This window comes from Nicotiana sylvestris, chromosome 4 (genome assembly GCF_000393655.2).
Source record: "Nicotiana sylvestris chromosome 4, ASM39365v2, whole genome shotgun sequence".
Taxonomy (NCBI): domain Eukaryota; kingdom Viridiplantae; phylum Streptophyta; class Magnoliopsida; order Solanales; family Solanaceae; genus Nicotiana; species Nicotiana sylvestris.
The window spans coordinates 1,561,421-1,573,087 of NC_091060.1; the positions used below are offsets into that span (position 1 = coordinate 1,561,421).

The 11,667-nt window shown below is 34.6% G+C and overlaps 1 protein-coding gene across 1 annotated transcript; it reads left to right on the forward strand.

Moving 5' to 3' along the window:
* The first annotated feature begins 6,550 nt into the window (after positions 1 to 6,550).
* LOC104218775 (protein FATTY ACID EXPORT 1, chloroplastic-like) lies at positions 6,551 to 11,245 on the forward strand. The gene is made up of 6 exons (XM_009769357.2): positions 6,551 to 6,722; positions 7,604 to 7,841; positions 9,159 to 9,326; positions 10,585 to 10,631; positions 10,715 to 10,755; positions 10,844 to 11,245. Exons 1-6 carry the CDS (start codon positions 6,624 to 6,626, stop codon positions 10,935 to 10,937), a joined length of 687 nt encoding a protein of 228 aa, XP_009767659.1. The 5' UTR covers positions 6,551 to 6,623; the 3' UTR covers positions 10,938 to 11,245.
* Positions 11,246 to 11,667: the final 422 nt, after the last annotated feature.

Consider the following 11,667-nt stretch of genomic DNA (forward strand, 5'->3'; position numbering starts at 1 on the left):
AAAAGCAAACAGAATTGTTCGAGTGAAAGTTCAAATTGTCTTTCTCTTTTACTATCACAAACTCTCTCAAGTATAAAAGTATGTCAACTCTCAAGTGTAAAAGAATCTGTCAACTCTCTCTAAAAATCCTCTCAATAATATTCAACTCTTTTTCTCTCCCCCAAAAATCCTTCTTAAAACTCTCTAGTCTTCTCCTCAATGTCAAGAAATGACTCTATATTTATAGCAAGACTTTGCCTTGAATTCCTAAACCCAAATTATTTCCCCAATGGCATGCTTTGTCCCACTATCAAATATCTTCTTTATTTTAAAACTTTGTCCCACATGCCTACATTAAATAAATGCCACATTACCAACCCATTACAATATGTCCCCCATGCCTACATTAAACAAGTACAAGATTACCAACCCATTACAATATGTCCCCCATGCCTACATTAAACAAGTACAAGATTCCTCCCCATTATGTTTTGTCTTGTCCCCCATTATATTAAACAAGTACATCAAAAACCCCACCCCATTATATTTGTCCCCCATGCTTAACATAAAGAATCAAAATAATGTTCAATTACCAAACTACCCCTCCGACCTTATTGCAATTACAAATCTACCCCCGAATGCAATGCAATTTACCAAATTACCCCCATCAGCTCTAAACACTCAATTAATCATAACTTGACCAAAATATGATCAAGATGACCAATTTCTCAACAATCTTCAACAACAATTATATGAACACGATGAACAACACAAACTCCAAATTAATGGAAATAAATCAACCATATCGGGAACCAATCCTGGTTAATTTAGATCATCAATGGATGAACAAAGATACAACAATACCAACAACAATATGCATGATTCAAATTAAATCAACAAATCACAAACAAACATAAACTCACATTAAATCACTGGATTTAAACATGAACTTCAAACAAAGATGAACATGAATTAAATCTGTTTTTTAAGCAACAAACATGACGGATTCTAACGATTCAAACAACATTAACATTTTCTGGAAAATTCATAACAACATGAAACAAATTGAAGAAATAATTAATTAAATTTCAATTTGAATCTAACAAACATTAAACTAACAAATATTCACTTAAACAACAACAAATATTCACTTGAACAACAGTACGAACATGAAATAAACATGAAAAACAATTAATTAATCTTTCATTTGGAATCTGAAAAATTAATTTAACAAACAACACATGAACATGAACTAAAAATTAATTCAAACGATAAACAAAACAAACATTTGCCGATTTTAGATTCGAAAATATCAAAACAAAGTACGGACAAAATAAAACTCAAAAATCTACTAACCGAATCCAACAATCATACATACGGACTGTTTCGGCGACCCTCGACCAAAGCTCAACCAAACGACGACGAACAAATCTAAGAAGTCGATTGAAGCCGCGCCGGAGCAGCAGCAGCAGCTGTCGCGGCAGAAGTGAAGGAACGAGGCAGCTGGGGTTCCGTTTGGTTACGTGACTGAGTTTGGACGACTGGCTCGAGCTTGGAACGTGAAGAAACAGCAGCGGGGGGGGGGGGGGGACTGGACGACGAAAGCTAAAAGCAGAAGGAGCAGCTACGGCAGCCATGGATGACGCGAAACAGGAGCAGCTGGGTGCGTTCGCTCGTGAAGAAACCATGGACGACGAGCTGGAACTGATGCAACTCGCGTCCAAGTAAACACATGCAACTCATCCATGAACGATGAAGCTAGAACGAGGTCGGGGGCAAAGACTGCCATGGACGTCGAGCTTCACACCCGAGCTTGACGTCGACGCAACAGTCGCGGGGTTTGCTTGGACGCGAGGGAGGTGGAGCTTGTGTGGTGCGGGTGTTGTTGATAGGGAGGCAGCCATGGGAGCTGCTCGTGCGGAAGGGGAGGTAGCCATGGATGGCTTGGGGTGTTTGGTGTTTTGGAGAAGAAGAAACCCAAAAATGGGGGCGGATGGTTTAGGTCCCTTTTTAGGGTTTTTTGTTCTTTCTTTTTTTTTTCTTTTGTTTTGTGTCTTTGAAATGTAAGATAGGGGTATTGGGTTATGGATTGGGTTAATGGGGCGGACCGGGTCGACCCATGTTGAGATGGACTGGGTCATGGAGAAGGTTGGACAAATGTTTGGGCCTGGGGTTGAATTTTGAAGAAGTGGCCCAATCCGATTTTTCTTTGTATTTTTGTTCTCTTTTCTTCTTTTATTTTCTAAAACTAAATTATAATAATACTTAAATTATTATTAAGAACTAAATTAAGTTATAAAAGCGCAAATTAACTCCCAATAACAATTAACGCACAATTAAGTAATAATTAAGCATAAAATTGTTCATTTGGACATTAAATGCTAAAAATGCAAAAGATGCCTATTTTTGTAATTTTTAATTTTTGTAAAACTAATTTAATTACTAACAATTGTAGAATGAAATCCTACATGCAAAATGCGACATATTTTTATATTTTTTTATTAATTTAACAAATAAGCAAACACAGACAAATACAAATAATTATCCAAAAATATCACAAAAATACTCAAAATTGCACACCAAGGAAAATTATTTTATTTTGCATTTTCTGGGAGTATTTCTCATATAGGGCAAAAATCACGTGCTTACACTAGGCTTTCTATAATTTTGCCTAAGTATTCTCTACTGATCGTAAGTACTTCGGGTGTCGTAATTCTCTTCCGAGCAATTACCACAATTTACTAGACATATTCTTTCGAACTACACTAGCTGACACTAATTCACCGCTCACTAAGATCGACCAAGGTTTCGTTATACCTAATCCTACCTTTAAAACCTTTGTATTGATCTCTCACATACGTTAGGAGTGATGTTATTCAACAACTATCTAAATACGTTCACCCTCTCTAGCAGTACACATTAAATAGCACAACCAATTGATGGCCATTCGATCAACAACAATAAACACGTAGTTGAACAAGTAGAGAAATCCAACGGCTCAATTATATAAAAAAGTACAAGAACTTATCCTACAAAGATTCCATCAAAACCCAAGATAACAAATTACCTATTCCTAATAGTATGCAAAACTACAATACTAGAATTCATAACCAATAATGAAAATAAGAAGAAGTAAGTGAAAACCCGTAGAAAAATTCTCCGCCTTACTCCTAGCGTGTTCTTGCCCTCCTTAGATATGTTTATGGAGTATTTATAGGCTAGGGTTCAGGGTCCTTGAGTCCAAATCCGGGTCAAAGTCTTTTAATTTAGGCATTTTTGATCACCGTGCTATAGACCTTGCGAGGCCAGGCTTATAGCGCGGTCAGCCTGGCTACAGAGCTAGCTATACCTAGCCTGTAGCACGGTCAAGCTGGCTATGCTTGGCCTATAGCACGGTTTGGGTACTTGGTATTTTTATGCTTTTTTCTTGTATTTTCGTCCTTTTTTTGAGCAACCTTCACTCATTTTGTCTTTCGATGCTCCTACACATAAAACAACATAATTTAGCTCAAACATCACACACTTAATCACTAAACTAACAGCATATAAGATGAGTAATGTACTGAAAATATATCATTTTGGCCAAACATCAATTAAACAACAACATTTTGGTAATCATTTGAGGGTTTATTTTCTTCAAATTTTTAACGATTTTGTCATGATCCACTTAAACTCCATTATGATTCATGCAGTTACTATATTAACAACTGGCGTTTTCATGACAACAACGTGCTCCCCTATATTTGAATACCCACCTACAACTTTGATTGTTAAGCTGTAAGACAGAAACAAGTCGATTGCTGTCATTTCAAAAATCAGGGTTTAAAAGTCTTTCATCCGGGAGATTTAACTAGTTTATCAAATAATCTAATATAAATATCAATTTTTTTACAAAATGTTAGTGCTTGAATATATGCTTTTCTAAAAATGATATTTGGTCATTTTTATTCACGAGATTACTACATGATTAATGTAAATAACTTTAATAGATATGATAAGTTTTTAAATTTCTACACCAAGCAAATAGCAAAAAATTATTCGTACAACAGCAACAACAACCACCCAGTGTAATCCCGCGTGTAGGTCTGGGAGGGTAGTATGTACGCAGATCTTACCCCTATCCCGGATAGAAAGGTTGTTTCCGAAAGACTCTCGACACAAGGAGATGGAAAAGAGGAAATGGAACGGTAACAACAACATACGTTAGAAAGACACTGCCACCAACCTAAGAATAAAAAAAAATAGATGAAAAATGCAGTATCGGTAATCAGAACAATGGAAAGGTACTAGGCAATCAGAGCAGAAAAACAGTATGAACACAAAGAAGTACCACTATCCTAACACCCTCAACGAGGAAAAAAAGCGCTCAACTACCTACTAACCGACGACCTTAATATTCGCCTTCCAAACCTTCCTATATAAGGTCACGTCCAGCAAGAAATATTAACTTGATATCTTAAGTTATATTCTCCATTTTATAAAAGAAATATCCACTTCGATTAAAACAAAAAAACAAGAAGGAGAACACCAAATCAGGAAAAAAAGGTAACTCAGTGCACTAAGTTTTCGCTATGCGCGGGGTCCGAGGAAGGGCCGAACCATAAGGGTCTATTGTACGCAGCTTTACCCTGTATTTCAGAAAGTAATATAATAATAACAACAACGATTATGTCTCGACTCCAAATACGCAGAGGTGGAGTCGTAATTTGAAACTTATGTGGTCGAGAATCTAATAGTTTTAAGTTACGGTTTTAAATTAATAGTTTATATACATTTAATAAAATCTCTAAGATAAATATAGGTTTGAACCAAAGCTACCGCATTCGATCAAACCCATAAGCTATTCTCCGGCTCCATAAATTGGAATTTATTATATAAATCCTCACTGATTATATTTCTTTATTTAAGTTTATCATAGATTAACATTTTATATAAAATAGTATTAAAGGTTTTTTATTTTTATTGACATAAAATTTCCAAAAAGAGCAAAAAGTAATTAAAAAAAAACTGTTGGGATATGATAAAGGGAATTTTTCATAAAGCACCATCTTTTTGGTCTAATTAGCCATTTATAGATACCCTTTGCTATATTACGTGTTATAAATACCTTTTATGTTTTTATACAATGTATTTCATGTATTTAAGCTATTGTATTCATTAATACAACAAAAAATATAGGCGTAAAATCTGGAATTCCATCTAAGTTTGACATGTATTTAGCTGTATTCAAGTGACATTAACATTAAATACAATAACGTATCTGCGCTAAAAATGGAAGAAAATAAAATCACATGATATTCTCTTAATTTAACTCAACGAGAGTCTGGTTGTATGCAAATAGAGAGAGATTGTATTGAGGTTTGCAGATACACGGTAATTATGTGAGAGAAAATACAAAAAGGGAGAGAGAAAAATAATATTTAGCATATATGGTGCCTTAATTGTAGGATGTAACTATATTTAGATTTTTTGCAATAAAGGATAAAAGGTATTTATAGGATGTAATATTTTAAAATAGTATTTATTTAAAATAAATAGGGTACTAAGGTTTTCTATAGGGCGTAAAATTCCTAAAATCAAACTAGTGGCTTAATTAGGTTCTTTCCCATAATATGTACTTTTGGCTGGTTAATTCAAGTAGTGTGCAGGTTTGTAGGAATACAAAAACTATGCAAATCACATAGATATAATGCGACTTAAGGATAAAGAATAGCCGGAAAAATATAAATAAGTTGCTAATTGCAAATAAATTTTTTTAGCGAAATTATTATGTGACTTAAAAAATTGGCAAATGTGATTAATGAATCGCTATATGCAAATGCGACTTATTTTGGATATTTAATTCTTCTAAATAATAAAACATTAAATTTAGTCGAATATTGAGCACTAAAGAGCAGTTCCGTGTATTAAGATCCCGTTATGTACGGGGACCTGGAGGGTCGGACTATCAGAGTCTATGGTACGCAGTCTTACTCTATATTCCTGCAAGAGACTATTTGCACAACTCGAAAGGCAGCAAAAAAAGAACTCCACCAAACCCCTTTCTCTGTGCACTTTATTTAGTAAAAATAGCACGGGCTAGCCAGTTTTCGGACGGGTCATTCAAAAATAGCCAGCGTTTGCAAAGTTATTAGAAAATAGCCACTATTTTGCTGCAACAGAGACCGGTCCAACATAATATACTGGGGATCAGTGCACCAGTGTATGAACTTCCAGCATATTATGCTGGACTGTTATATTATATTGGAACTCAAGTATATTATGCTGGAGTTCCAATATACTTATGGTGGAACTCCATTATAATATGCTTGAGTTCCAGTATACTTATGATGGAACTCTAGTATATTATGTTGGAATATTTTTTTCGGATTCTGAATAATGTTTTCATTCAGATTTATCTTTACATGAAAAATGGTTAAATTTCGATTACTTTTGAAACTGTAACTATTTTTAAATGACCACTTGTAAATCTGACTATTATTGAATTTCTCAGCTTTTTTTAAAGTTCAATATTCAAAGTCAACAATAGTTACCTTTAATATAACAATTAGCACCTTTCCCATTTGACTTTCTCAAATCTCAACTTTGAATATTCCAGTATTTCACAAAAAAAAAAAAAAAAAAAGGAGCAAAGCAAATCAGGCATGTCATCAGCAATTTCTCAGCTATCATGCTTCTCCTCTATCAATCGCAGATTACACTTCCGCACTCATCTCCACCCTTGTTCTACTTTTCCAAGACAGGTGTTTTTTCTTCATTTTTCTCCCTTTTTAATGCATATATTTTTCTTTAATTTCTCCATTTTATTTGAAAGCCCCTCAATTTTGCTCACTCCATTATCTTGTTTTCTGGGAAATACTTCCCTTTTATTCTCTTTTGGGTAATTGAGAAATTAGCATTCTCTGTTGAGTGTTTGCTTTATTGTTGTTTGTTTGAATACAAAATCAATGACTTTGAAGAATTTTTGATGTGGGGGTCTTCTAATTTTGTTAAAAATTTGATCTTCTTGGGTAAAATTTGTTCTTTTCAAAACAAAAATAAAAAAGAGGAAGAATTTTTAAGTGGGGTTCTGTTAATTTGGTAAAAAATTATATCTTTTGGGGATAAAATTGTTCTTTTTATAAAAAAGAGGAAGAATTTGAAGCTTTTGTTGTTAAAAAAAAGATAGGAGAATTTGAAGAATTTTTTATGTGGAGGTCTGTTAGTTTGGTTAAAAGTTTGATCTTTTTGGTTAAAACTAAAACTTGTTAGTTCTATGGTTTGCAATGAGAGATGAATTAATCATGAAGGTTGAGAATGTTTTTTCAATGTGTTTTAGTTCCACAGACTAACAATAATTTTTTGCAACTACATTTTGATATTGATCAACAAAAGTACTAATTTTTCCTGTTATCACTGTATAATTATTAGGCAAAATATGAGCATGTGCTTGTTCTTTTTACAATTGATTAGTCCGACTTGACATCTGTCTTTTGACTTCCAAATCAATAATGATTTTAGTTTTTCTATTGCTCCTTGAATTTTAATTTCTATTTTGCTTACTAAAGTGTGGGTTTGTGGAGTGAGCGATACTCTGTATGGTATTTATATTCACTTAGACATCTTCAATTATCATGGAATTCAGGTAGCGGTTGTGAGTAATGATGGTCGTGGCACGGATTTATCCAACTTAGAAAACAGGACAACTTTAAGTTATACTGGAGATGCATCACAATCACACAACGGAAGCTCATCAAATTCAAATTTAAAGTCAGAAGAACTTGTTCCAGGAAAAGAAATGAATGGGTCAGAGCAAGATAACTCCGTCAGTCTATCAAAAAAGACGGCCAAAATTCATGACTTCTGTTTTGGTATTCCCTTTGGTGAGTATTGCCTAGAAAAGGTAGAGGAACTAGTGTTTTTTTAGTGCCTGATGTCACCTGTCCTCTTCTTAGTTAAGGCATTCTCACTTGTTTCATGCTTCATGATAATGCTACCTCGTCTACCAATTACCCTTTTTAGGTTGATCCCTTGTCCAAACATGAATTCTACTATCCTAGAGATTTCAATGATTCTATAAAAGACGTGTCTATGTCGCTTTGATTGTATTGTTTTCATTTTTTATTCCCCTCCCTTTTTTACTCTCTGCGGTTGCCAATTAAAGAAAAAAAAAAGGAGGATTATGTTGCCAACCATTCTTGTGATATAATTTTCCCTTCAACTATTACATTAGGAGTCCAAGTCGAGAGGTATGGAAGTGCTTTTGAGGGGGAACTACCGAACTACCTAAAAGTGCAATCGTCTTGTTGTTTTTCTTTTGCTTCTGCAGCATTTAGGATAACTACTTGGATAGAGGAAAGGTGCAACACTTCTGTATAGCTCCTTCTTTTGTTATGTACACTTCTTATATTCTGCAGAATAATCTCCTTCTGGGAGTGCTGCTTATGACCTTTCACAGAGTCTAGACATGAATTAACCTTCAGGTCTTTTTCTTAAACCTAAAAGATTATGTTGAAAGCACAAATTCTTAAAAATATTTAGTCCAAAAGGGAGGAAACATTTTGTCAATGTGGACAAGGTTCAGTTATTTTCTTGCAAAATTCTTTTTCTTCATTGGAAACATAAGCATATATCTGTAGCATATTTCCTTTAACCTCAAACTCCAGTTCTATTGGCCTATCCTGGTGGAATCACCAATGTGTAGCTGGATCCAGAAATTCTTTTTCATTATTTAGGAGTTTGTGCATCCTACAAAATTTTGGTGATGCAGTAGATATAAGTAAGGCAAAAAGTAGAATCGTCCCCTTATTGTTTATAATTTTGTTCTGTGCAAGGTATAAGTTCCTTGTCTTTGAGTTATATAATGTTTGCAACTTTACTTAGGAACCAATGATTCTCAGAATCCTACACATATCTCTACATTTAGACGAATTTTTAATTATCTCTAGCAACATCTCTTTGTTACTAGCTTTGAATCTTTACATGTTTCTTTTAACCGAAATGTCCGTGAGGGCCTAGAGAAAAACTGTTCTTGATCCAGTGGAACTGTTTATTTATCAGAAAGATGTCAAGTAACAATAACTAAAGAGATCAGAATGACAACAAACATTTATCTAAGATTTGTTATCACAGTGGTGTTTTTATTTCTTGCAGCTACTTAATTATTTTGAATATTGATTGCTTAATGATCCTCATCACAGGTGGTCTTGTTTTTACCGGGGGCATCGTTGGTTTTATTTTCTCAAGAAGTCCTTCAACTTTAAGCAATGGTGTTCTTTTTGGAGGCGCTTTACTGGCCTTTAGCACAATTAGCTTGAGGGTCTGGAGACAAGGAAAATCTAGCTTGCCGTTCATACTGGGTCAAGCAGGTATTTGCTGGTTTCGTGCAAGTTAATTCCTATTTTGTGCAGTTGGACTTCCTTTAGTTCGCTGATGAAAAGGGAACAATTTCTTTGAGTGTGATCCCTTTTGTATTTGATCTTATTGTTAACATTTTGTGTCAGCTATCCGTTTTCTCATTCTTTTCTTTGAGCAGTAACTCGTTCTTTTCTTTGAACATTAATATTTTAAACATTAATATTTTGTAAATATGATGGGATGTAGGGAGAAAAACAAATTTTATGGGTATATTATTTCATTTGATAGATATGCTTATGAATGAGACAAATGGATATGTTTTAAAACACTTGGGGGTGCTGTAGTAAAATTTTATTATGTAATTGTTTGAAATAAACCAGACATCTTTCAATGAATAATATATGTTTCTAGCTCTCAATTTCCCTACTTCCTACTCTCAGCTACCTCGTAGTGTAAATATATTAAGTCCATGGAAACATCTCCTATGCTGAAACAATCCTTGCTTTGGAAAGGGAAAGAGGTGAAAGAGGGAAGATATGTTTGCGCATCTGCCATCTGAGGATCTATATTTTTGGCAGCTCTTCTCCTAGATCAAGCCAAACATTCTCGAGATTCATCTCCCACTCTTTGCTTGCCAGATTTGTTGAAGCTAATGAAAAATAGTTAGTTTATTTGTTTATTTTATTTATTTTTGGCGGTAGAGCTGATACTGGATGTCTGGTTAATAAATTTAGTGAAAGAGCTTTGTTGCGAGAAATGAAATATTATTAACCTAAAGGATACTGAATATTGATCTCCTACACTCCAACCTGGCTTTGTCCATTTGGATAGTCACCTCGGTCCAGCTCCATTTTCACTAGTGTCTTTGACAACACTTCTCCATAGTTTTTATGATTTTCAGTGAGTCATGTATGTGCTTTATGTGGCTCACTTAAAATGGCCATGATATGATGCTTCGATTGGTTCTACTGCATAGTTCATTCAGGTAAAATGCATTTTAGCTGTATTTAGATTTAATTTTATGTCTTGAAAAGTGCCTTATTTACGGCAATATCTTAATACACTCCCTTCTTATTTTCCATTTTTACCTATCAAAAGAAAATTTGGGCTAGCATTCGCTATTGGATATCATTTGAATAAGTTAAGCATCTTCTTGTTAGAGTTGAAATTTTGCACTCCCTCTTTTCTGTTGTCTGAAAGGGTAAAATAAATTAGGAGTTTGTTTTCTCTTTCCAATTATTCATTTCTTCTCTGCTATTGTTCCTGCAGTACTTGCTGCAGTCCTCCTTTGGAAAAACATGCAGTCTTTCTCCCTGGTAGTTCCTCATATTTCCGAAGTCCTTTATTAGCTTATTTCATGGCTTGCATTTTCGAATTGATGATGATAATCTTTTTGCAGACAAGAAAAGTGTTTCCCACTGGCCTTTATGCTGCCATCAGGTATTGCAGTGACTTTTTTCTCGAATCTCTTCTTGAAAATTCATTGTGAGGTGTATCATTATATGATTTCTGCTATCTGAAATGACAGTGCTGCAATGTTTTGCTTCTACTCTTACGTGGTATTGTCTGGGGGAAATCCACCACCCAAGAAGTTGAAAGAGTCTACTGCTGGGGCATCTTGACGAGAATCTAGAAAGGTCAGTTTTAATTCTTAGAAATACTCAGGATCTTGAATCAATGTGCAGTTGGTTTGCCAGAGAGAAGCCCATTAATTTGCACAAGTTACTTCTTGATGTTGAAGAGGATGAGGGAAGTTTGATTGTATTGGTCTTGAATATGTATTTTTCCGTTATACTTAGTATTCTAGGAGATTGTAATTTAGCAACTTGCTGGTGGAATTGAGCATTCAATTATCATGTAAATTATGTATGGGATCAGTGTAAGTACTAAAGTATGCTCAATGCTGTTGTGCTGTTGTTCTTGTTCTCAATTCTGTTTACAGTTATTTCTCATAGGATTATTATCTTCGTAACTTCTAAACTTCTGCTGCTGGAGAAAGACCAACTATTACCCTGAGTGTATGCAAGTGTTATTATCGATAGAAAATTAGCACTTGCATGCTTTCAAGCTAACAATGTCTCTGGTTCCTACTCACTTTTTGAGCTGACACCACGTAGAAAGTTAATAGAAGCATTTATATTTCAAACTATGGGCAGGTTAGCTAACTTCGAAGCATCTTTTGTTCCTCTCTTTCCATAAGACCCATAAAGTGCCGGCAGGGTCATTGGTCGAAATTCTTTCCGATCCTTATTGAGATTACTTCTTGACCAACTTGCAAGCAGTTCTTTCACAGTTGTGAGCATCACCCCTTTGTGTTCCAAAGATGTTCGGGTAGAGCATTCTGTTGTAGTG

Bases quoted from the DNA above. Each gene is read 5' to 3' on its own strand.
- LOC104218775 (XM_009769357.2), top strand. From the start codon at position 6,624: ATGTCATCAGCAATTTCTCAGCTATCATGCTTCTCCTCTATCAATCGC. The intron at 6,723-7,603 runs GTGTTTTTTCTT...CATGGAATTCAG, and splicing joins GTTCTACTTTTCCAAGACAG to GTAGCGGTTGTGAGTAATGA. The intron at 9,327-10,584 runs GTATTTGCTGGT...TTGTTCCTGCAG, and splicing joins GTTCATACTGGGTCAAGCAG to TACTTGCTGCAGTCCTCCTT.